We start from the raw sequence: 22,216 nt of genomic DNA on the forward strand, positions 1-22,216 counted from the left end.
CATGAAATCCAACTACAACATTTAATAGAACTATGAAAGTTTTAGTACATTTTCTGTTCAATTAATAATAAAATTTGCATTTGCTCTGCTTCCTCAGTTGTATAAACTGAACATCCACAACGTGGTCTCAGAGTTTGTACCCCTCATTATGAACACCATCATGCTCCAGGTGTCCCCACAGGCCAGGTAAGGTGTGAGTGTTTAGTTGTTTGTGTGCGTGTGGGCAGACAAATTCATATTATATATGTCCTGGGCAAAAGCATCTGAGATAGTTGTTTGAGTGGGCCTTGAACAAATTTCATTTACACTTTACAGCCTTTGAAATGAGTTTGGGCACATTTAAGAGAATTGATTTAGTTTTCTCTTCCTCTCTCAAACAAAGTTTGTTGATGGTGTTGCTCGGCACTTTGCCTGCCAGAGCTGGAGTTAAAATCCATTTGGAGAAGCTAAAATGGTAGGAATTGGCTTAGCAGGAGGTGAAAACTCTCCAGGTAGGAAGAGAGTTGCGTTAAGCATTTTGAACAGGCAGGAAATGGAGCAGAGTTAATTTAGAAAAAAGACCTCAGCAGTGTCTGGCAGGTATCGAGAGAATTTCTTTCTGACACGCAGTAACAGCTGTGATGCAGAAACAAACAGGGAAAAAAAACCCAACTCACTCAAGTAGAATTGCCTCCCGTATGTAGATACACGATTTCAACCCGTGTAATTGCCACCTACTGCAGGTATGTAACATCATTAATGGCTTTGATGGGACTAAATGGTTTTTGTATGTAAATTGTGCTGTTTCATTTGCAGGCAACACAAGCTTTATAACAAGGAGCTGTATGCTGACTTCATTGCTGCGCAGATCAAGACATTATCATTCCTGGCTTACATCATTCGAATCTACCAGGTATGTCTGTAATGTCTGCATGTTTCATCATCCACTAGCAATGAATAGGTTCAATTAATCCTCTTATCTTAATAGAAAATAGTTGCCGTTTGACTTGCAGCATTGCTTGGTTATTGTCACTATTTTTTTTTTTTTTTTTTTTGCATATATTCTATATAATGACTTTTTAAAAACTTGTTTTATCATCAGTTATTAACAAAGACCGCTTTAATATAAAGGTGTAAATAAAATGAACCAAGCACACATTGTTTTGTACACTTGTTTTCTAGATGTCATTTCATTCTAGATGTGGGTGTCAGGTGATTGGCAGGAAACAGAGTGTAAATAATTTGCTTGCTGATATAAAGTTATAAAGACTTGGGAAATAAGTATGAAACAGATTATTTAAAAAAGTAAATAAAGACTTTGTACTTACTTTCGTTTTTTTTACACCAGAATGAATGAATGATGCCTGAAGTTATTTCCTACTATACTCTGTGTGCAAACATAAATAAGGATAATAAAACCCCACAACTGGCACAAACATAAAAATACTGATAGTACCATAAAGAACTTCTAACTTGCCTAGAAGAATTTCATTAGTATGTGATTTAGTGTTCTGCTGTTTATGCAGTTGCAGAAATTTAAATTAAACTAAAATATATTGAACACAGTCCCAAAATATGAGGTGTTTGAAGCATTGGTCTACAAATATTAGTAATTGGAGAGAATTAGCCTTTTTCCAGCATACAGTACATTTTTTTAAATTAATTGTGCTTTTAATGTGTCTGTCTCTCCTCTATCAGGACCTGGTAGGCAAATATTCACAGCAGATGGTAAAGGGTATGCTGCAGCTGCTGTCCAACTGCCCCTCAGAGACTGCTCACCTCCGCAAGGAACTTCTCATTGCAGCCAAACACATTCTCACAACTGACCTACGCAGCCGTATGTACATGCAAGCACACACATGTACTCAAATGCAGGCTGAATAATTTTTTCACTGATGCATATTTTAGAGTGCACACCATGTTTTTAAGCACTAAGTTTTTTTTTTTTTTCTATTCAGTGAGTTACACATCCCCCCTTATTAAATTTGATATAACACATTTTTTATTGAGTGTATATTCATTATTACTATGCTTTCTCCGAATTTAGTATTAGCAGCATGTCTTTTAAACCCAATCCAGTTCTTTTTATTTTTAGGTAGACATAACATCTTTGAATTTTGGCATGAAACTGTATCTTTTTTGTTTCAGAGTTTATCCCTTGTATGGACAAACTTTTTGATGAATCCATCCTGATTGGTTCTGGCTACACTGCCCGAGAGACTCTCAGGTGAGTCTTGTGTGCATACTTGATAATATGATCTCCTTGGTGCCAGAACTGCACTTCCTCTTTCTCTATCTTGTTGTTGATTGCTCAGCCAGGTGCATGTTAAGTGTCCTAGCATATTAATCAGGCAGCTCTCACAGCTGCGAAATTTCTCAGGGAAGCTGACTGCAACTGCAACATTGCAGCACAGATCGAACTGTCAAGCTGTCATGTACACCTGCATCACCAGAGGGCAAGCTGCCCACACATCCTCCCAGAGGTCGAAAACCACCTTGAACCCTCCTCAAATGCCAAACTACCTCACCTCATCAACAAAATAGCTGTCATTTCACATTAGTACTGCATTAGCAAACGAGGCAGCTGGACCTGGCAAGACTATCAGTGTCACTCATTATCTCACCTTTTCTTTCCCTCACATGCTACTTTAATTTGCATATACAGCTGCTTTCAATATATGTCAAGCTTTTCCTGGCTTAAACTATTCTGATCACCTCATTTTCTGCCTTTAGGAAAGTGTCACTTGACTGGAACACAGACTTTTTAGTTTTTGTTCTATTTAGTCATGAAATGTGACTATATATATATATATATTCATCTCCAAATGCTACAGTGACCCATATCCCTTTCTTTCCAGACCCTTGGCCTATAGTACACTGGCAGACCTGGTGCACCATGTTCGTCAGAACCTGCCCCTGACAGATTTATCCCTTGCTGTGCAGCTCTTTGCTAAAAATATTGATGATGAGTCACTTCCTAGTAACATCCAAACTATGTCCTGCAAATTACTGCTCAACTTGGTGGACTGCATCCGTTCAAAATCAGAGCAGGAGAATGGCAATGGGCGAGACATCTTGATGAGGATGCTGGAGGTAGGCTGGTCAGAGCTGTGTTCGGTAGGAAAGGCAGGCATTCTGATTTTGATGCACAATTAATGACTTTTTTTTTTTCCCCTCCATCATTGCTTACTTCAGGTCTTTGTGCTAAAGTTCCACACGATTGCACGCTACCAGCTTGTCTCCATTTTCAAGAAATGCAAGCCTCAGTCAGAGATGGGTGTGGTAGACCCAGGGCCGTTACCTGGGGTACCAGCCACACCCACTCCATCCACCACCCCAGCCCTTCCACCCCCTGCTCCTCCCACGCCTGTTGCTGCAGCGCCTCAGCCACCTGCAACTCCCTTTGATCGACCTGGAGAAAAAGAGGATAAGCAGACATTTCAGGTGTCCGACTGCCGCAGCTTAGTAAAGACTCTTGTTTGTGGAGTGAAGACGATTACTTGGGGCATCACCTCTTGCAAGGCCCCAGGAGGTGAGAGGACATACATCTTAAGTAACCGACCTTCATGCCAATAGTCAAACACATCATCACGAGTTTGAATGCGTTTGGATAAAATACTTGAAACTAGTTTTATTTTCTGTTTTTTTTTTTTTTTTTTTTCTTTTCTTCTCCAGAGGCTCAGTTTATTCCAAATAAACAGCTCCAACCAAAGGAGACTCAAATCTACATTAAATTGGTCAAATATGCCATGCAGGCATTGGATATCTACCAGGTATGATAAGTGACTAAACGTTTTTCATATTTGTCCAGTGCAATGAAAGTAGGTGCAGATGGACGCCCCTATTAAAAAAAAATGTGCATAAGCCAGTAAGACAAGGCTCTAATACAGCAAGGTTTTAAATCCATCAACAGTGCAATGTAACAGATGTTTCTCTTGCCTAGGTACAGGTTGCTAATAACCAGCAGACATACATTAGGGTGGCCAATTGTCAGACTGTGCGTATGAAGGAAGAGAAGGAGGTTCTGGAGCATTTTGCTGGGGTTTTCACTATGATGAACCCCCTCACATTTAAGGAGATCTTTCAGACCACTGTGCCATATATGGTGGAGAGAATCTCCAAGAACTATGCACTACAGGTACATGCTATCCTATACCACTAATAATGTGGTGTGTACATCATGAACTGAAATGAAAATTTTTTTTTCTCAGAATTTTAAATTCTTGGTCTGAATTCATTACATATGGTTATGTTGTCTTCCTCCCTCCGTTGCAGATTGTGGCAAACTCTTTCCTGGCCAACTTGTCAACGTCTGCTCTATTTGCCACCATCCTAGTGGAATATCTTCTTGAAAGACTGCCAGAGATGGGCTCAAATGTTGAGCTCTCAAACCTTTACCTCAAACTCTTCAAACTAGTGTTTGGCTCTGTGTCACTCTTTGCTGCAGAGAATGAACAGATGCTGAAGGTAAGTAGAGAAATTTGTGCATTTTTGTGAGTTTTTTTTTTTTTTAATCTTGTGTTTTCTTAGTCATATGACTCTCCCCTTTTCTGTAGCCACACCTCCACAAGATAGTGAACAGTTCCATGGAGTTGGCCCAGTCAGCTAAGGAGCCCTACAACTACTTCTTGCTTCTTCGGGCTCTCTTTCGCTCTATTGGTGGAGGCAGCCATGACCTACTCTACCAGGAGTTTTTACCCCTTTTGCCAAACCTTCTTCAAGGTAATGTCTCACACAATTTCTTTTCTTATTGGTTAATCATATTTTAAAACATATAACCTTTTGCATACAATTTAACTCTTTCTTGTCTCTATCAAATTTTTTTTCTGTGCAACCAGGTCTTAACATGCTACAGAGTGGCCTTCACAAGCAACACATGAAGGACCTGTTTGTGGAGTTGTGTTTGACAGTGCCAGTGCGTCTGAGCTCTTTGCTGCCCTACCTGCCAATGCTAATGGATCCGCTAGTATCTGCCCTCAATGGCTCTCAGACTCTGGTTAGCCAGGGCCTTCGCACCCTGGAGTTGTGTGTGGACAACCTACAGCCTGACTTTCTTTACGACCACATTCAGCCTGTCAGAGCGGAGCTCATGCAGGTGAGCTGGTGTTCTCATCGTCATGTCCAATGATTGCACAGCTCAATGCAATTCATACTGAGCTGATTGACAGCACACTGTTTTAATCAATCTAAAAGTAACTCACTTGAGTTTGACAGTTCCTCAATCATTTGTTGTATCTGTTAGTATATCTGCCCTCTAGTGGTCAGCAGGGCAGCATCTCTGTACATTTTACTGCTGCTGAACTGTGGAAGCAGATCTTTAATATTAAGATATTAAGATCATGCCATTTGAGACACCAGTTCAGTTTGTTGGACATTTTCAGCTGCATAAAATAAATCATAACATATCTGCTAACTTTCCCAGCAGTTGGTTGATTTCATATGCATTTCAGTCTCTACTTTCTCAATACTGTACTCTTTTTACAAATTTCTCCTCACCTGCTTACTCCAGGCCTTGTGGCGCACCCTCCGGAATCCAGCAGAGAGCATTTCCCATGTAGCTTATCGTGTGTTGGGAAAATTTGGAGGCAGCAACAGGAAGATGCTGAAGGAGTCTCAGAGACTGCATTATGTAGTGACTGAGGTCCAGGGCCCAAGCATTAAGGCCGAATTCACTGACTGCAAGGCTTCCATTCAGCTACCTATGGAGAAGGTAAAAGATGATGTGTAGATGAGTGCTGTCTACTTTGTGTTTGAAGAGATCTGATGAGGAAAGTTTTTGGAAGATTTCGCTCCATAAACTGAAACAGTTTGAAGCCCGTTCCTTCCTTTTTTACTTTTGAATAGTAGTTTTAAAAGGAAAGACTTCCGCGTAAAACAGCATGATATTCCTCATTATTGTTCTCCACAGAGAGTAATATATCCTTGTCAGGGCTTTGTGTGTGTGCAAGGGAGGGAGCAGTGAGGATATGTGTGTGTCCTCCACGTAATTAAATTCATCTCCTGTTTCTCCTCCTCATCCCCAGTCAGTTATCATCAATCTAGTGTGGGCCACCATGACGGCATTATTTACTCTCACTAATGGCTGCTCCTTCTTCCTGGCTATCCATCTGTGTGTTTGCCATCATCATAAGCAAAGGCAGCACACATACTCACATGCTGCACACCCACATGCACAGACTGAAGGCACAAATCTCTTGCAGGCTCTAGATGCAGCCGTACGGTTAGTTGGCACATTGAGGGAACAACGGCTTAAAATGCTGTAAGGTAGGCAGAGAGATCAAATACCAGTGATCTGAACAATGTGAACCTCGTGAAGGTAGAGCGATGAGTTAAAAAAAAAAAAAAAAAAAAGAAAAAGAAACATTCACAGTGGATATAAGCTTCATATCTCAGAATTTCCAGTTTCTTTTGCCTTTCAAGTTCTTTTCTATTTCTTGCATTCCGCTTGAATCTTATTTCTTCTTGGAGTTCCTCAGAAATAGTCTTTCTAAGTTTGTACTTTTAAAAGGCTAATGTAGAAACTAATTTATGCTCAGAAGTTGCTTTCAAAAGCATTTCTTTTTCGTGTCTACACTAAGTTTGGAAAATATTGAAATCTGGTAACATCCTCTACACTTTACTGTGATGTATTCATGTAAAAGTGAATCTACTATTGCATCTTTTTCTGATCAGTTTACACTCAACCACTAATGACAAATTCAAAATCAATTTTTAAAGGTGTGTGCAATTTTATTACATATCCAGTTGCAATTATTTTAATTCAAAAATATGCTGTGGTACCCAAAACTGTGGTCAGGTGTGTGCACTTTGCTTAAAATTTTCCTCCAAATATATCTCCCAACTTACTGTATTTTTCGCACTATAAGGCGCACTTAAAATCCTTAAATTTTCTCAAAAATCGGCAGAGCATCTTATGTATGAATTCTTGTTGTGCTTACTGACCTCGAACCAATTTTATGTGGTACACTGTGCTCAAAAGCCAGTCAAAATGTCTTCGTGCGACTTTGGTAAGCGACAAAGCCGCTCCACTTGATGGATTGTGGAGCATTCCCAGCTGACACAGGGACGGTGTATTAACGTTGGTCCTTGGTTGAATATGGGTTGCAACGTCAGACAACGTTGAATAACTAATTATGTAGTGCAAGTTTGACTTTTCTGACTGTTTTCCTTTTCTTTATATATGTTTTATCGTCTGCCTTACAACCCGGTGCGCCTTATGTATGAAAATAGACCCTTTCATTGGTATTGCGCCTTATAATGCGGTGCGCTTTATGGTCCCCAAAATACGGCAAATGGATTGCACATGTGGCTGATGGCATTGACAAAATTAAAAAAGGCACATACACTTGTATACAAATGCCCACAATTCACACTGCATCTCAGGACAAAAAACAAAACAACATTAAGAAGTTGCTTAAAGATACAAGATACAAAACAGTTTTTTAAGTATTGGGGGCTCCCAGGAACACAGTGACTTCAGTCATTGTGAAATGGAAGATGTTTGGAACTACTACTAGACCCTTTCTAGAGTAAAGGTGAATTAATCAACATGGCAGTCATTCTAAACTAAAACAGCTCTGGAAGAGGGAAGAACCAGCTGTGGAGATTCCCATTTCAGCAGCCTTTATCAATCAGGCTTTAATATTAGAGTGGACAGACAGAAGCCACTCTTGAGTAAGGATGTGACTGACTTCTTGGAGATTGCTCAACCCTGAGATTGCACAAAAATGTGTGCCCAAAATGAAACACTGTCACATCCAAACCTCATGGTGAAAATCGTGCTTTTGGGTGTTTCTTAGTGGCGGGGATTTGAGGCTGGGTAGATTAGAAAAGAGCATAAATATCACCAAATAGTGAGTTGTCAGTGAAGAAAATCTGCAGTTAATCTTTCATCACTGCAGTGACACAAAGCATAGAATGTCTTGAGTGGTCCGGCTGAAATCCAAATATAAACCCAATAAAACATGCATGGGTTGATCTGTTGGCAGTTGATGGCAGACATTTCCTATTTAATATGTCACCATGTAAGGGGGACTTTTACATAGACATAGACAGATTCAGATGTACAAATACAAAGGGAAAATGGCAATTTTTTTAAAATCAGTTGACATTTAGTCTGACACAAAATGACAGGGTTAGAAACCTTTCTGAAACTAACTGTTGCTCGTACCTATAATGGAATACTTGTCAGAGTCACAGTCCTGACACAAGTATGCTGATATCTTTATACACTGGATAGGCCCACAATTCAATTACATTGTGCCCTCATCTCTTTTTTACATCCTTCTTCCATTCTTGCATCCTCTTAATCTTTCCCCCTTTGTTCTGAGTGGCATTAATTTGTTAATTTTCTTTTTTTAATTGTCTGGCTGCTGTGGTTTTTCAGCCCATAATGTAAGAATTATGACCTTTGCTTTGCCAGAAGGCATTGCATTGCTTTCTAGAAAAATTTTTTATATATATATATATATATATATATATATATATATGACAGTTCAATTTCCATATTGATAATTTAAGACTATCTGCATTTTGTAACATGAAGGAATAACTTCAGTATGAAAATGGTGATGGTTTGTTTATGCTCCTTCAAAGGCGATAGAGACAGCTTTAGACTGTCTGAAGAGTGCCAACACAGAGCCCTACTACAGACGACAGGCCTGGGAGGTCATTAAGTGTTTCCTGGTGGCCATGACCAGTCTCGATGACAATAAGCACGCTCTCTACCAGCTTCTGTCTCATCCCAAGTAAGTAAACGTAATTGGTTTTTATATATATATATATATATATATATATATAATTTTTTTTTTTTTTTAAGTGCCATATGTCTAGTTATTGGGGTTACTAAAGCATTAGAATATAAATGCTTATTTCAGTTACAATGCACTATTCAATACTATTTATAGATATACAGATTTTAAAAAATGTATATAACATTTTTGTTTTGTTTTGTTTTTTTTTTTTTTCCTCCTTCCTTTTAACCACATTCATGATCATATGCATTGTAAGGAATGTCTTTTGTTGGTGCATTTATCTACATAAATGATGCCCTGATATATTTTGATTTACTAGTTATTCGATTATATTTGTGTGTTTTTGGTTGCTGCCATGATAAATAGCTACTCAAGTATGCACAAATGCCACGAGGCGATAAAACTATTTGCCATGTGTTTGACATTGGCTCAGTACACAGCCAGCTCTCACATCAATCATCCCCCTCTTTAACCTTTCCTTGGCCTAACTTGAGCATGAACTCTGCCCTATGTGCTCTATTTACCCCTTTGTTTCCCTGTCTGTCCTCCCCAAAGCCCACCCATCATGCCAGTTCAGAATCTATTTCTCATATCTTCTCTTCCTTCCCCAACACACTGCCTCATCAATTCTGTCTCAGGCCTAGGAATTGGTAATTACACACATGCAGCCACCCCCACTCTCTGGTAGGTGTCACTGTGAGGCGGAGACACATACATGAACAGAAACAAGAATGGGAAGGTGGTTGCCGTGTGGGTTAGTCACATTATCATCATTGATCTCTGGGCAGGGGCTAATTGACTTTCCTGTCTGTTTACACTACACCATGCCCCTTGCACTCTCCTGTCATTAAGCACTAACACACACATGCACATGATTGTGTCTGTGTGCACATCTCTGTGGGGATAATGAAGTGTGTCAGTTAAGATGAAGGGGGCTGCACTGTTTCCTGCTTTTGTCTGATGTCTCGATTTGAGCTGTCTCTCTCGCTCTTTCATGTGATTTTGACTCATTTTCTCATTTTCCACCCTTCTTTTTACTTTATGCCGTCTCTTTTCCTTAGCATTGGGTCACTATGAGCAAAGCCTTTTAGTTTAAAGAAAAATGACAGAGTAATTCATAAAATGCCAACTGGATAGAATGGAGGACTGCAGGAGTGACAGGCCTCCCAACGAATGAAGGGCAATTGATCTGACATTCTGTGCCAACCTCACTTTCTCCATCTGCCACATTCCTTGCTTGCCTTTTTCCTTTTCTCTCAGCCCTCCTTCTCTTTCTCCAAATAGCAGTCCTTTAAATGGCAATAATGAAATGAAGTGATCCATCAGGTCTGCCCCTGGCGTGTGGCATTATAAAACACAAGCTCAAGCATGGAGAAAACAGCTGCTCAATCACATCACGGCCTAGTTGCCTTCAGCTGCAGTAAATAACAAAAATACCAACTGGGGACAAAGAGAGAGGCAAAAGGAAATAAGATGGGAGAAAATGTGAGGCCTAAAAGAATGGGAGATACAGACCTTTAGACTCAGAGGTAACAGAGATGGGTCTTTACTTTGAAATACTTGGCAAACGGGCTGAACACAGACCATTAAATGACTTTAAGGTTTCCAGCTAAAACAAAGTGTCAGTACTATTGTCGCATTCAAATATACTGTCCTTGTTAATATGTAATCCCCCCCCCCCCATTAGCTTCACTGAGAAGTGGATCCCCAATGTCATCATCTCTCATCGCTACAAAGCACAAGACACCCCTGCCCGCAGAACGTTTGAACAGGCCCTGACTGGGGCATTCATGTCTGCTGTGATAAAGGACCTGAGGCCCAGTGCGCTGCCCTTCGTAGCCAGCCTGATTCGCCATTATACCATGGTTGCTGTGGCCCAGCAGTGCGGTGAGGGACTGCTGCTCTTCACATACTCTAAATCTAATATTGGCTTTCTGTTTTGCACGGCATTGGCATCTATTCCCGACTGCGCAAAAAAATCTGTCATTATCCAATTTTTCCCCTTTTGTGATATTATTAAAGCTTGGTTTTGTTTAACACCAAAGAGAGATTAAGTTACACCTAACGTTGCGTAATATAGTATTGTTTATATTCAAATAAATATGTTTAATATTAAACATAATTTTGTCCTTTCCCTTGATCCCAGGGCCATTCTTGCTTCAGTGCTACCAATTAGGCAGCCAGCCAAGCACAGCCATGTTCCACAGTGAGGAGAATGGCTCAAAGGGCATGGATCCATTGGTTCTGATTGATGCCATAGCTATTTGCATGGCCTACGAAGAGAAAGAGCTATGTAAGATAGGAGAAGTGGCACTGGCCGTCATCTTTGATGTGGCCAGCATCATCCTTGGTTCTAAGGAGAGGGTGAGTAAACATCAGAGGAGTGTTTTTGGTAAATTTAATAAAGACCTCAACACCCAAGGTCATTGTGCCCATAGTTTGCAGGGGTCATTAAGAAAACTTCTAATAAATCCACTCTGAAATTAACAAGTGTTTACTTATTCTTTGACATATTTAATTTTTTGCTACATCTGCAGGCATGTCAGCTGCCCTTGTTCTCCTACATTGTGGAGCGTCTGTGTGCCTGCTGTTATGAGCAGGCCTGGTACGCCAAGCTTGGTGGTGTTGTGTCCATTAAGTTCCTGATGGAGAGACTGCCTCTGATATGGGTGCTTCAGAACCAGCTCACCTTTCTTAAGGCCCTGCTGTTTGTCATGATGGACCTCACAGGAGAGGTTAGAGTGAATGAGTGCACAATATAATATTGAAGATAATTTCAAAAGGATAGAGGTAACTTGTTAATTTGTAGTTGTGTACAGAATTATTTTGTCTTCCTATGATGCCTTACTTTTATTTTTCTACGAGCTTGCATCCTTGTTCTCTCATCTGAGCGCTTCACTTGTACCGCTGTTCCATTGCACCAAACCAACATCTTTTGATTTTCACATAGGTGTCAAATGGAGCAGTGGCCATGGCTAAGACCACCCTGGAGCAGTTGCTGGTACGCTGTGCCACCCCACTGAAGGATGAAGAAAAGACTGAGGAACTGCTGGCTGCCCAGGACAAGTCTTTCCACATGGTCACGCACGACTTGGTTCGAGAGGTGACTTCTCCCAACTCCACTGTCAGAAAGCAGGCCATGCACTCTCTGCAGGTTCTTGCCCAGGTCACTGGCAAGAGTGTTACTGTGATCATGGAACCACACAAAGAGGTAAAACCAAGAAGTGTGAAGTTTTCTACAAGTGTATGTTGTGATAAAATTCAACAAGACTTTTGTATGAAACTGAACTCTATTTCACCTTAAATACAAACAGGACTACCACAAAGGAATGAGTGATCAATGATGACGCAGAACTTGAATGTAAATTGAAAGTATTGTTCAATTTACATTCATTGTTTTTGATGGTGTTTCCTTTTCCAGGTGCTACAAGATATGGTTCCCCCAAAGAAACACCTGTTACGACACCAGCCTGCCAACGCCCAGATTGGCCTGATGGAAGGCAATACCTTCTGCACCACCCTGCAGCCCCGCCTCTTCACAATGGACCTTAATTTCATGGAGCACAAGGTGTTCTACACAGAGGTATGCAAGATAGACAGCAGTCAAACATCAAACCGGTTATTAATATAGAATAAAAAAATTTACTACTTGCACAATGCTGCATGGTCCAAAGGCACCTTACAATTAGATCACAAGATATTCACAAAATAGATGCTTCATGCAATCTCATGTTTGGTTTTTGCTAATTGAGAACCTTGTCTGCTGAAGCGGCGACACATCATTATTCTACCTGAAATATTTACCTACAGTGGACTTTTCTTAATGAAATTATAGCATTCAGCAGTCTTGATCACTGACCTCTGACCTCTTTTTCCCCCTTCCCCCTCCACATTTCCTAAGCTGTTGAACCTATGTGAGGCAGAGGACGCTGCTCTAATGAAGCTGCCGTGCTACAAGAGCCTTCCCTCCCTGGTTCCCCTACGCATTGCTGCCCTCAGTGAGTAGAAACTGAGTGGGCCCTTTTGCCACGTCATAGTGTCATGTATAAATTAATGCTTACTTGTTTTTATGTTCATTGCAAAATGTATGTTGATGTAAACTGCGATCTTCTATCATTGGGATAGTCTAACTACTTTCATGTCAGTATAGTTTATTTTCATAATCTTCCATTATTATGATAATTTGGTTAATTACAATTTAGCATAATCTTAAAAGCGCTGAGTCTTATGTTTGTATTATTTTAGCAATTTCATCATCATCTAATGTGAGTTATTTATACTCTTACTGTGCAGATGCCCTGGCAGCCTGTAATTACTTGCCACAATCTAGAGAAAAGATCATTGCAGCACTGTTTAAGGCCCTCAACTCAACCAACAATGAACTCCAAGAAGCAGGAGAGGCATGCATGAGGAAGGTCAGTATGAAGTCACTGTTGACTTTCTAAATGGTTTTCAGTGTAGGTGACAATACATTGCACCACGATGTAGAATAAATTGTATACTTGAAATAGTTGTTGCCGTTGTTCAATTTTATAACAAGCAAGTTTTTTTTCCCAGTTCCTTAATTTAAAGCAGTTTTATAGGAGAACTGGAGTGGCGTCTCTTCTTTATGAAATCTTTTATTAGACTTATCAAATTGATAACATTATGGTTTCATTGCAAACAAAGCCCAGCAGGTGTTTATAAATTGACATTCACCATCACAATGCTGTAGAAGATTTCCAGGAGTGCATTACCTACCTACTTTTTCAAGATATTAGTGTTCAAGCAACACTGTTTTAGGTTCACTTATTTTGAATTGATTTCAAGAGCTGACACCTCTCTAATATCACGGTTTTCAATCCCAATGCCCTTTGAACAAAAACACTACCATTCCTTATTTGCCTCTTTACTGTAACTGTTATGTACATTCATTATTTCATGTTCCTTTTTTCTATGTATATTTTAAGTATAGTTTTTACAATCCTGATTTTCATACTCTTCCTTACCCTTTCATAAGAATTGTATCTATCACCATTTGTCATCTTAAAAGTTCTTTATTAATCTATATTCATCGAAGTATCCGTATCATTGTAACCGATCCAACCACCTCCCAAACTCTTTTTTCTATTTCTATGTTCTTCATTTTCTTTCTTTACCTGTCACTCTTTTTCACTATCCTGTGACTTATTTATTTATTTATTTCTTAGCCATTCTCTGCCCTCTCGCCATTCTTTCATCTCTGCCCTGCCAGCCTTAATGAGCGTTGCCATGGCCCGATCGATACAGGATGGAGTGTTTGTTCTCAGTGCTGAGAGGAAAATGAATGCGGCTGCCATGCATCATTCCCCTCCCATGTGTGTGAAGGTGTGGATGTGCGTCATCCATGCTTAGTGTTGGCATGTGTGCTTGTTTACGGCTGGCCATGCCCTCATTTGAGTGGCCTTAGTTTCTTAATGGAGATGTAAAGGGGTCGAGAGCAGTTCATGGGGCTGGAAATCCAGACAAGGCCAGGTCTGATGTAGAAGGGAAGATGATTTGTGGATGGAAACTAGAATTGATTTGGTTTTATATTTTGGGAAAGCAGAATTTCCCGAATCACAGATTTGGAAAATATTTCACAGCTTTACCAGCTTCATCAGAAGTTTGTCGGAGAAAAACAATCCTGCATTTCCAGATTGCACTTATATTGTAAACTTTGAGTTATCATAATATATGTACATTTGGTAGATCTTATGAACTAAACTGCAATACTCGATATGGCTTTTGTGCCTTGTTTTTCTTTTTTTTTACAGTATTTATTTTAAGAATTTTAAACAAGTTGAGTTCAGATTTTTTTAAATTGTGTTCTTGTATCTTATTCTAGTTCCTGGAAGGTGCTACAATAGAGGTGGACCAGATCCACACTCATATGCGTCCGCTGCTAATGATGCTGGGTGATTACCGCAGCCTGACACTCAACGTGGTGAACCGGCTAACGTCGGTCACGCGGCTTTTCCCCAATTCGTTTAATGACAAGTTCTGTGACCAAATGATGGTGAGAAACGTCAACTTTGTCCTCTTCCTTGTGTTTATCACGCAATATGTATTTGTCGCTTATTCAGAGCACTTGACAGTGCAGAACGCAGTTTCATGACATTCATTATGCCATACATTATACCTAAAATTTTAGCTTTGGCAGTGCCAGTTATAAGGTCGAAACAAATAAAAACAAAACCCACAAGACTTGGACTGCCAACACATTGTTTTTCTGATATATACCAGCAGCATCTAAACAATTCTGACACATACTGATACAATCCTTGCTTGCACCTGTGTCACTTTCAGGCTAGCAAAGCCAACACATTAAATACACAGTGAGAACCATGGAGCAACAACAACTATTGTTTGGGTACATCTTCAACTAATTAACAAAACATCTGCTGAAAATTTCAAACTACGCAACTATTACAGAATAAACTGTCATTTATAACTCAAGTCTCTTAAGGAAAGATTCATTCCTTTTTGCTACCATGTTCTACAGCAACACCTGAGGAAGTGGATGGAGGTGGTTGTGATAACACATAAAGGAGGTCAGCGTGGTGATGGCAATGTAAGTATATGCCGTTCCAATTGTCCTCTACTCACACCTTATAGCACTGTGAACTGCACAACAAATGTGAAGTTTTCATCACTCATGACATGTCTCTTATTTCTTTCATCTATCTTGGTGGATATTCTGCTAGAATACAAAAGAGGAGCACTCATAGCCTGTAGGAATGGGTCCATACAACTGTCTTCTGGCACTTTTTATGTTCAGTTGATCTGTCATGCCTAAACCAACCATCTTTTACAGTAGGGGTAGAGAAATTGGCTTTTATACCCACAAAGCCATAGTCACATGTAGTCAACACCTCTTCAATGTGGCCTCCTCCCAGATGAGTTGTGAATGGCCATATTACAATCAATGATTAATTAGGCGCCAGGCAGGCAGTCGTGGGCCCAGCATTGCGTCTCCTCATTATCTTCTCGACAGATAACCTTGTAAAGGCAGGACAAAGGTGTGAGAGAGGATAAAAACAACTCACTCCCCCTTATAGAAGTAAAACACTTTTTTTCTTGCCTTGCCTTTTATGCAAGTTCATCCTGCCCCATCACATGGTGGTGTGCTTAATTAGATGCAAATTGGTCCTTTGTCTATCCCTCCTTTAGGTTTGTGGTCTTTGTGCCTGTTGACAGGAAAGCTGGCAAAGACATAAAGGAGGGGTCAAGGGGTCAATTAGGGGAGCATGATAAAGACAAAAACTGGAGAAAGACAGATGGAGCAGGGCCAAGAAAAATGGCCTGTAGACATGAAGGCATGAAAGAAGGGTTTGACATGGAGAATATGGAGAGGAATAATGAGGTGTGAGGAAGACTGTGAAACTTGCAGGGGAAAAAAAGAACCATTTTAATTTGACTGAAAAGGTTTGGACAAAATAAAATGTCAGTTTCTGTATTCATTACCTTTTAATTGTCAGAGGAGTGTTTTCCCTGCAAATGCCATGGACTCTGTGTTGGATTCTCTGCAAACAATCCAATGTGGTCACCACACTGCTATTGACCTATAGCTGAGAATAGTTGATTCTTAGGTCACCTGCAACGGGTGCTGCTGTCCCATTCATTTCATTATCACACTGTCTTATCTCCTCACCCTCCATATGGAACAAAGACAGACAACACACAGCCACACAAAAATACACACATACTGCTCTGCTGACTCTGATCATTGTTTCCGTTCCGGTACAGCCTGCGTTGGAGGGCGTTGAGGTGAGATGTGACCTGGTGTTGCGCCCTCTGTTGGTGGCTCTGTCAGTGATTGAAATATAGTTTAACCAATGTTGTGCTGGTGAATTTAACCAATGTGATAGTATTGGTGCTGGTGAAGTTACCCTGTATTTTTGTGTCCATGTGTCTGTGGTCGTCTTCAGAAATGCTGCTGTCATCTAAAGTCTTGCTCTAACCTTGTATTGTAACTGATAAAAATGGCCAGTTTTCCCCCTTTTCATTTTGACTTTTTGTCCAAGATCTCAGTTAAACAGGGTCTATGGAGATTGTTGTAAATGTCTTTGGTTTGTATCTTGTTGCTTCACTCCAAGAGCTCATGTGAGCTTGGTGCTTTGCACCTTTCCTGATGGAAGTCATATTTCTAATGATGATAGAAGCCAATGTCAGACTTTTGACTAAGATTCATTCTTGTCTTTCCACAGTGGCTGTCCATCAAGACTTTCTGTCAGAAATTATGTCCGTGGTTAGTCCAGTCATCTTTCCAAAAAAAGAGGGGAAAAAAATCATCCTTTCCCTTCTTCCCTCTCTCCCTTTCTGCCTCTATCTTTAGGAGATGAAGATCTGTTCTGCCATCATTAACCTTTTCCACCTGATCCCAGCTGCACCACAGACTCTGGTCAAACCACTGCTAGAGGTAGTCATGAAGACAGAGAGGGCCATGCTCATAGAGGTAGGTCATCAACGCCATTCTTTTGACAGACTTGTTGGGATTGTCCAGCCTTTCTTTACAAGTAAAGTTAAAAATAGGTAATCGATTCACATAAAACAAAAGTCGGAGCATCAGTGAGCAAGTCCAAGAGCATCACCCCAACAGTCCAGAGGAAAAGAGCAAACTGGCTTGAAGATAAAATGGCTATAGCTATGCTTTAATGAATGTTATAGTAAATATCTTTAAATTTAAAATGATCATAATTGCTCTTTCTTTCTCATTCTTCCCTCCTGTATCAGGCTGGTAGTCCATTCAGGGAGCCTTTGATCAAGTTCCTGACACGCCACCCATCTCAGACAGTGGAGTTGTTCATGATGGAGGCTACGCTAAATGATCCACAGTGGAGCCGCATGTTCATGGTCAGAGAATGGAAACTTCAAATAGCACTCATTTCATTGACACATTTGCCATTAGAACAACATTTTGCTTTCTTGCTCCTTTAGTAATAGACTTTAATCAGGTCTAAATTAGTTATTGCCAGGCTCTGTGGTCCTTTTTTAAAACCATATTGATCACACCAAATGGGGAAAAAAAAAGTAATTTTCTAAATTATACATCTCAAAAATGTCTTGTTAAAGTAATTAAGTCAATTGTGAGAACTTTTCTCTGTTAATTTGTAATTTTGTGTTATACGTACTGTATGGTTATTTATTCCTCTAGAGTTTTCTGAAACACAAAGATGCCAAGCCATTAAGAGATGTGCTGGCCTCTAATCCCACCCGCTTTGTTCCACTGCTGGTTCCTGCTGGCACAGCAGCATCTGTTCGACCTGGGTCTCCTTCCACCACCACAGCTAGACTGGACCTCCAGTTTCAAGCCATCAAGGTGTGCCCCTTTTCAATGCAGTTCTATGGAAGTAAACATCCTTTACATACATTTTACACATATTTTCAGAAAGTCCAAAGCTGAATATTGTATAACAGTAATTCCACCATGGAACCTCTCATGGTTTTTCATCATCCTCTCGCTCAGATCATCAGCATTATAGTGAAGAATGATGAGGGTTGGCTAGCAGGACAACACTCCCTGGTCAGTCAGCTCAGACGAGTCTGGGTAAGCGAGGCCTTCCAGGAGAGACATCGTAAAGACAACATGGCTGCCACCAACTGGAAGGAGCCCAAGCTGCTTGCTTACTGTTTGCTAAGCTACTGCAAGTGAGTACAGTTTTTCAAATTGAGAAAAATTGCTATCAAAAATGATTCAAAAACAATGTCATACAATATCACTGGTTTTGACATGAGTCATATGTCTTTCTACCCATGCAATGAATTTATTGACTGCCTGTCTCTTCTAAAGGCGCAATTACTCAGAAATTGAGCTGCTGTTCCAGTTGCTTCGTGCCTTTACGGGTCGTTTCTTGTGCAACATGACCTTCCTGAAGGAATATATGGAAGAGGAGATTCCCAGGAACTACTCCATCCCCCAGAAACGGGCCCTGTTCTTTCGTTTTGTTGAGTTCAACGACCCACACTTTAGTGACGAGCTCAAAGCTAAGGTAATCAAGTTCAATCATCAATGCCTTAAAATTCCCCAGTAACTTTTACAGTTTCGCCAACAATCATTTGAAATTGATATTGCAATGATGATTGGATATTGAATTCACATCACTAACCACACAAGAAAAAACAGTGATATGTATGATGTTTGGTTTGGTTTTGTTGGTATAATGGGGCAAGGGAGGGATTATAGACTCTAGCTTTGTTTATTTGTTTCTGTCCTGTTCTGGTACCACAGCAGATATTACTTATTTTTTTTATCTTGTTATTATTATTCCCCTTTTGGTGTTTTATCATTTAAGAAATATTGTGAAGGTAAGGATTTTTATATCCCAGGTGAACTATTAAAAATTCTTTCATGGTTTTATTTCCTGCTGGCTAGACTGCTATAACACTTGTCTCACAGGAATATCCCAAAGCATCTCAATTGTCTGCAGCTACTTTTACTATGAAAGGCAGCCACCAGAGTTTTAATGAGAAAAAATTAATAAGACCAAATCGTATTTTGAAATTGTAATGCTTGTTTTGAATGCCATACATGGTCTGGTACCTCAGTGCCTCAGATTTTCTTGAGATTTATTAATCTGCTAGACCCTTCAGGTCAGCTGGAACAGACCATCTAGTTATTCCTCAGCTCTCAATGAAAACTCTCTTTAGCTCTAGTGTTCCAGGCTACAGAAACATGAAACAAAATTATATTAGAGTGCTCCATAGTGACTGTCTTTCAAGCATATATATATATATATCTCTCAAGCGGTGCCGTTCATTTGCGTGGTTTTATTTATTTTGTGGTTGCAACTTCTGTGATGGCGCACACTTCATGCAGCACATTGCCTTTCCCATCCGGAGTGAAATTTACTGTATAAACAAAGTTTTGTTTAGTTGCTCCTAAAGCCTGCTAAAGAGAGAAAATACAAATCCAACCAATGCATTGGATTTCACTTGAAAAACCTATGGAAAAAATGCCCCATATTACCCAGTCCTTGATAGAAATATGGATTATAAATCATGTTGCAAAATTATTTGAGCATCATCTAGGAAATGCAGTCATTTAGGGACCTGATCTGTGTGACTTTTATGGTTGGTGTGTTTTGTAGCAGAAGTTCTTTGATCGAGTCAGGAAGGTCATTTTCTCTGGTAGTAGACCCTCAGAGACTCACAGATGAATGCTTCTGTCCTCTTCACCTGACCTGCTGCTGCAAGCATTACAATCGCTCAGGCTGCTTTTTAATTAAACTCACACACGCCGACAGATGCGCACACACATATTTTGCATAGTTGTAACAGCCACACAACCTGGCACAGAGGAGCAACAGCACTGCTGTTAAGTCCAAACGGGTCAGTAGGGAAGGCCTGCCCTGGCACTCAATTGCGCATAGCCAAATGGCAAAAACGCACAGACAGACACACAAAGCTGGCAAATGTACCAAAATCCAAGGACATGCACTTGTGTCTGAAGCTCCACCCTGCTTTTCTTCCCTCATTTTCAGCTTGTGTTGCTTTAGTGGCATATGGACTAGAAAAAGAGATAAAATAAAGGGAGGCAGATTCCAGCCACCTCACTGTGCTATGTTTTTCTGGGGCGTTCCCATCCCCTCCCCCCCAGCAGTGCAGAATTTAGTCTCTTTGGTCAGAGATCTGCAACCGGCCAGAGTTGTTTTGTTAATTGGTTTCCTCTGTTGTACCGTGTGTGTGTGTGTGTGTGTGTGTGTGTCTCTTGTCTTTGTGAGGTAGAGAGACAGACATAAAGACATGCGTTGATTGATGTGGGAGAGAATGTGTTTCTCTGTGAACTAACTTGCGTTAATTGGTGTGTGAGTCATATCAAAGAGAATGAATGTGGGTGTTACCGCTGCCAACATTTATATAATTGCTGTTGGTATTCTCCCACTAGCATAATATCACAGGTGTGTGTGGATAGAGGCTCATGTTCTTGTGTAGCATGCAGAGGGGTCTGGGAGAATATTTCACTTCTAGTGATACACGGACAGAAGTGTGTAAAACACAAGAGACAGTGTGGAACAGCAACAGTGAATCATCTACAATAGCACGGACTGACCTCATGCTGCTCCTGTATTGCATCCTTTGTTCTTTTTAAACTGTTCTTAAAGAAAAGCACTTTGTTCTGTGCTGTACTGCTCTTTTGTCCCAAGTATCTGACTATTCATGGAATAGATTTCAAGCAGACAAACAAGCACACGTGTATGAAATTTATGAAGCACAGTGCATCTGTTTCACATTCTGCTGCTTTTTTAATGCAGACATGACACAGTGTAGCAGATTTCTGTGCTGGTAGCATCTCCTCTGTCAAGGGTCAAGATAAACTATTAGTACTAGCACCTACATGCAAACAAAACCTTTCTTCAGATTCAAAGCATGTTTCTAATATTCACATATAACAACAACATAGATGATTAATGCCATGATACATGATGACTATATGATACAAGACATGTTTTTATAATACTACTGCAGTTTAAAAGAAATTAACATCTGAATTCAACTGTATTATTATTATTATTGTTGTTGTTGTTGTTGTTGTTCTTTGGCTTGTTTATTTAGCAGTCAGATTTAAGCAAATAACAAAATGGGTTGAATGCATGTGACGAGGCAGACCGCGACTGAGCTTTGAGATTGCCCTCGGTAAAATTAAATCGCACAGCTCTTCGCCTAACTGAAATGAAATGATCTACTGACGAAAAACTTTAAAAAGGTGCTTATATAGCTCGAATTGACTATTATTCAAGACTTCCTGTGGCTATTTCACAATAAAATCCACACACAATTTTTCAGATTTTTGATGTGTATGAACATTATATTATTCTGGCTCTCCCTTTGCCTCCATCTCATTTCTGTTATTGGCAAAGAACACTCACAGCACTGCAACACACACACGCACACACATACATTCACAACAGACTCTTGTTATTTGTTTAAGTGTATGGAAATTGGATTTAAGATAATTAAGGCACCTGCAGAATGAGATTCAGGCTACTTGCCCAGAGCCATTGTATGTGCACACATGTACCAACACACACACAGCCTGCAGCATCACATCCTTTAATGGCATTATAGGCAAAGCCTGGAGAGCACAATCATGCTCATTGCTTTGTGTCTTCATTTAAGGGCGTGTGAGTGTTTCCGCTTGCATGTGTGAGTCTGTCAACCATGGATGTACATTGTGCAGAGCGTGTGTGAATAATGTTCTAATGGAGGAACCTGAACATCAGCTGCCACAGCTCGTTTTCCACTGAGTGATACCATGTCCTCCTCAATGATTGATTGAATGTGGCGGTTCATTAACAGATAGCAGCTCCTTCAATGAATGCAGTCATTAGTTGTTCTTTGGTGGGGTTATTCCACCTTATACAAGCTAATAAAGCTGTGTCTTATTTCAGTACAGAATTTCATCATAACGTTTCTCCATGATCACTCTGAAAAGGATTTGTGTACTTCTGATTTTAAATTTTGGTAGTAGATTATACTTTCATCAC

The 22,216-nt window shown here is 40.1% G+C and overlaps 1 protein-coding gene across 1 annotated transcript in view; it reads left to right on the forward strand.

The window, feature by feature from the left end:
* Positions 1-22,216, forward strand: part of trrap (transformation/transcription domain-associated protein) — a 74,031-nt gene that overhangs the window by 3,823 nt on the left and 47,992 nt on the right. The window contains exons 10-36 of the mRNA XM_029527334.1: positions 98-186; positions 796-892; positions 1,678-1,816; positions 2,128-2,206; positions 2,838-3,072; positions 3,175-3,511; positions 3,655-3,752; positions 3,923-4,117; positions 4,255-4,446; positions 4,536-4,701; positions 4,818-5,074; positions 5,489-5,689; positions 8,575-8,726; positions 10,420-10,619; positions 10,879-11,096; positions 11,270-11,467; positions 11,683-11,943; positions 12,154-12,315; positions 12,634-12,730; positions 13,026-13,147; positions 14,578-14,748; positions 15,235-15,303; positions 17,068-17,187; positions 17,466-17,585; positions 17,887-18,051; positions 18,199-18,380; positions 18,523-18,721. Of these exons, the coding sequence (XP_029383194.1) occupies positions 98-186; positions 796-892; positions 1,678-1,816; positions 2,128-2,206; positions 2,838-3,072; positions 3,175-3,511; positions 3,655-3,752; positions 3,923-4,117; positions 4,255-4,446; positions 4,536-4,701; positions 4,818-5,074; positions 5,489-5,689; positions 8,575-8,726; positions 10,420-10,619; positions 10,879-11,096; positions 11,270-11,467; positions 11,683-11,943; positions 12,154-12,315; positions 12,634-12,730; positions 13,026-13,147; positions 14,578-14,748; positions 15,235-15,303; positions 17,068-17,187; positions 17,466-17,585; positions 17,887-18,051; positions 18,199-18,380; positions 18,523-18,721 (4,521 nt within the window). The remainder of the gene's footprint in view (positions 1-97; positions 187-795; positions 893-1,677; positions 1,817-2,127; positions 2,207-2,837; positions 3,073-3,174; positions 3,512-3,654; positions 3,753-3,922; positions 4,118-4,254; positions 4,447-4,535; positions 4,702-4,817; positions 5,075-5,488; positions 5,690-8,574; positions 8,727-10,419; positions 10,620-10,878; positions 11,097-11,269; positions 11,468-11,682; positions 11,944-12,153; positions 12,316-12,633; positions 12,731-13,025; positions 13,148-14,577; positions 14,749-15,234; positions 15,304-17,067; positions 17,188-17,465; positions 17,586-17,886; positions 18,052-18,198; positions 18,381-18,522; positions 18,722-22,216) is intronic.

The sequence above is a fragment of the Echeneis naucrates genome, chromosome 19 (assembly GCF_900963305.1).
Source record: "Echeneis naucrates chromosome 19, fEcheNa1.1, whole genome shotgun sequence".
Lineage (NCBI taxonomy): Eukaryota > Metazoa > Chordata > Actinopteri > Carangiformes > Echeneidae > Echeneis > Echeneis naucrates.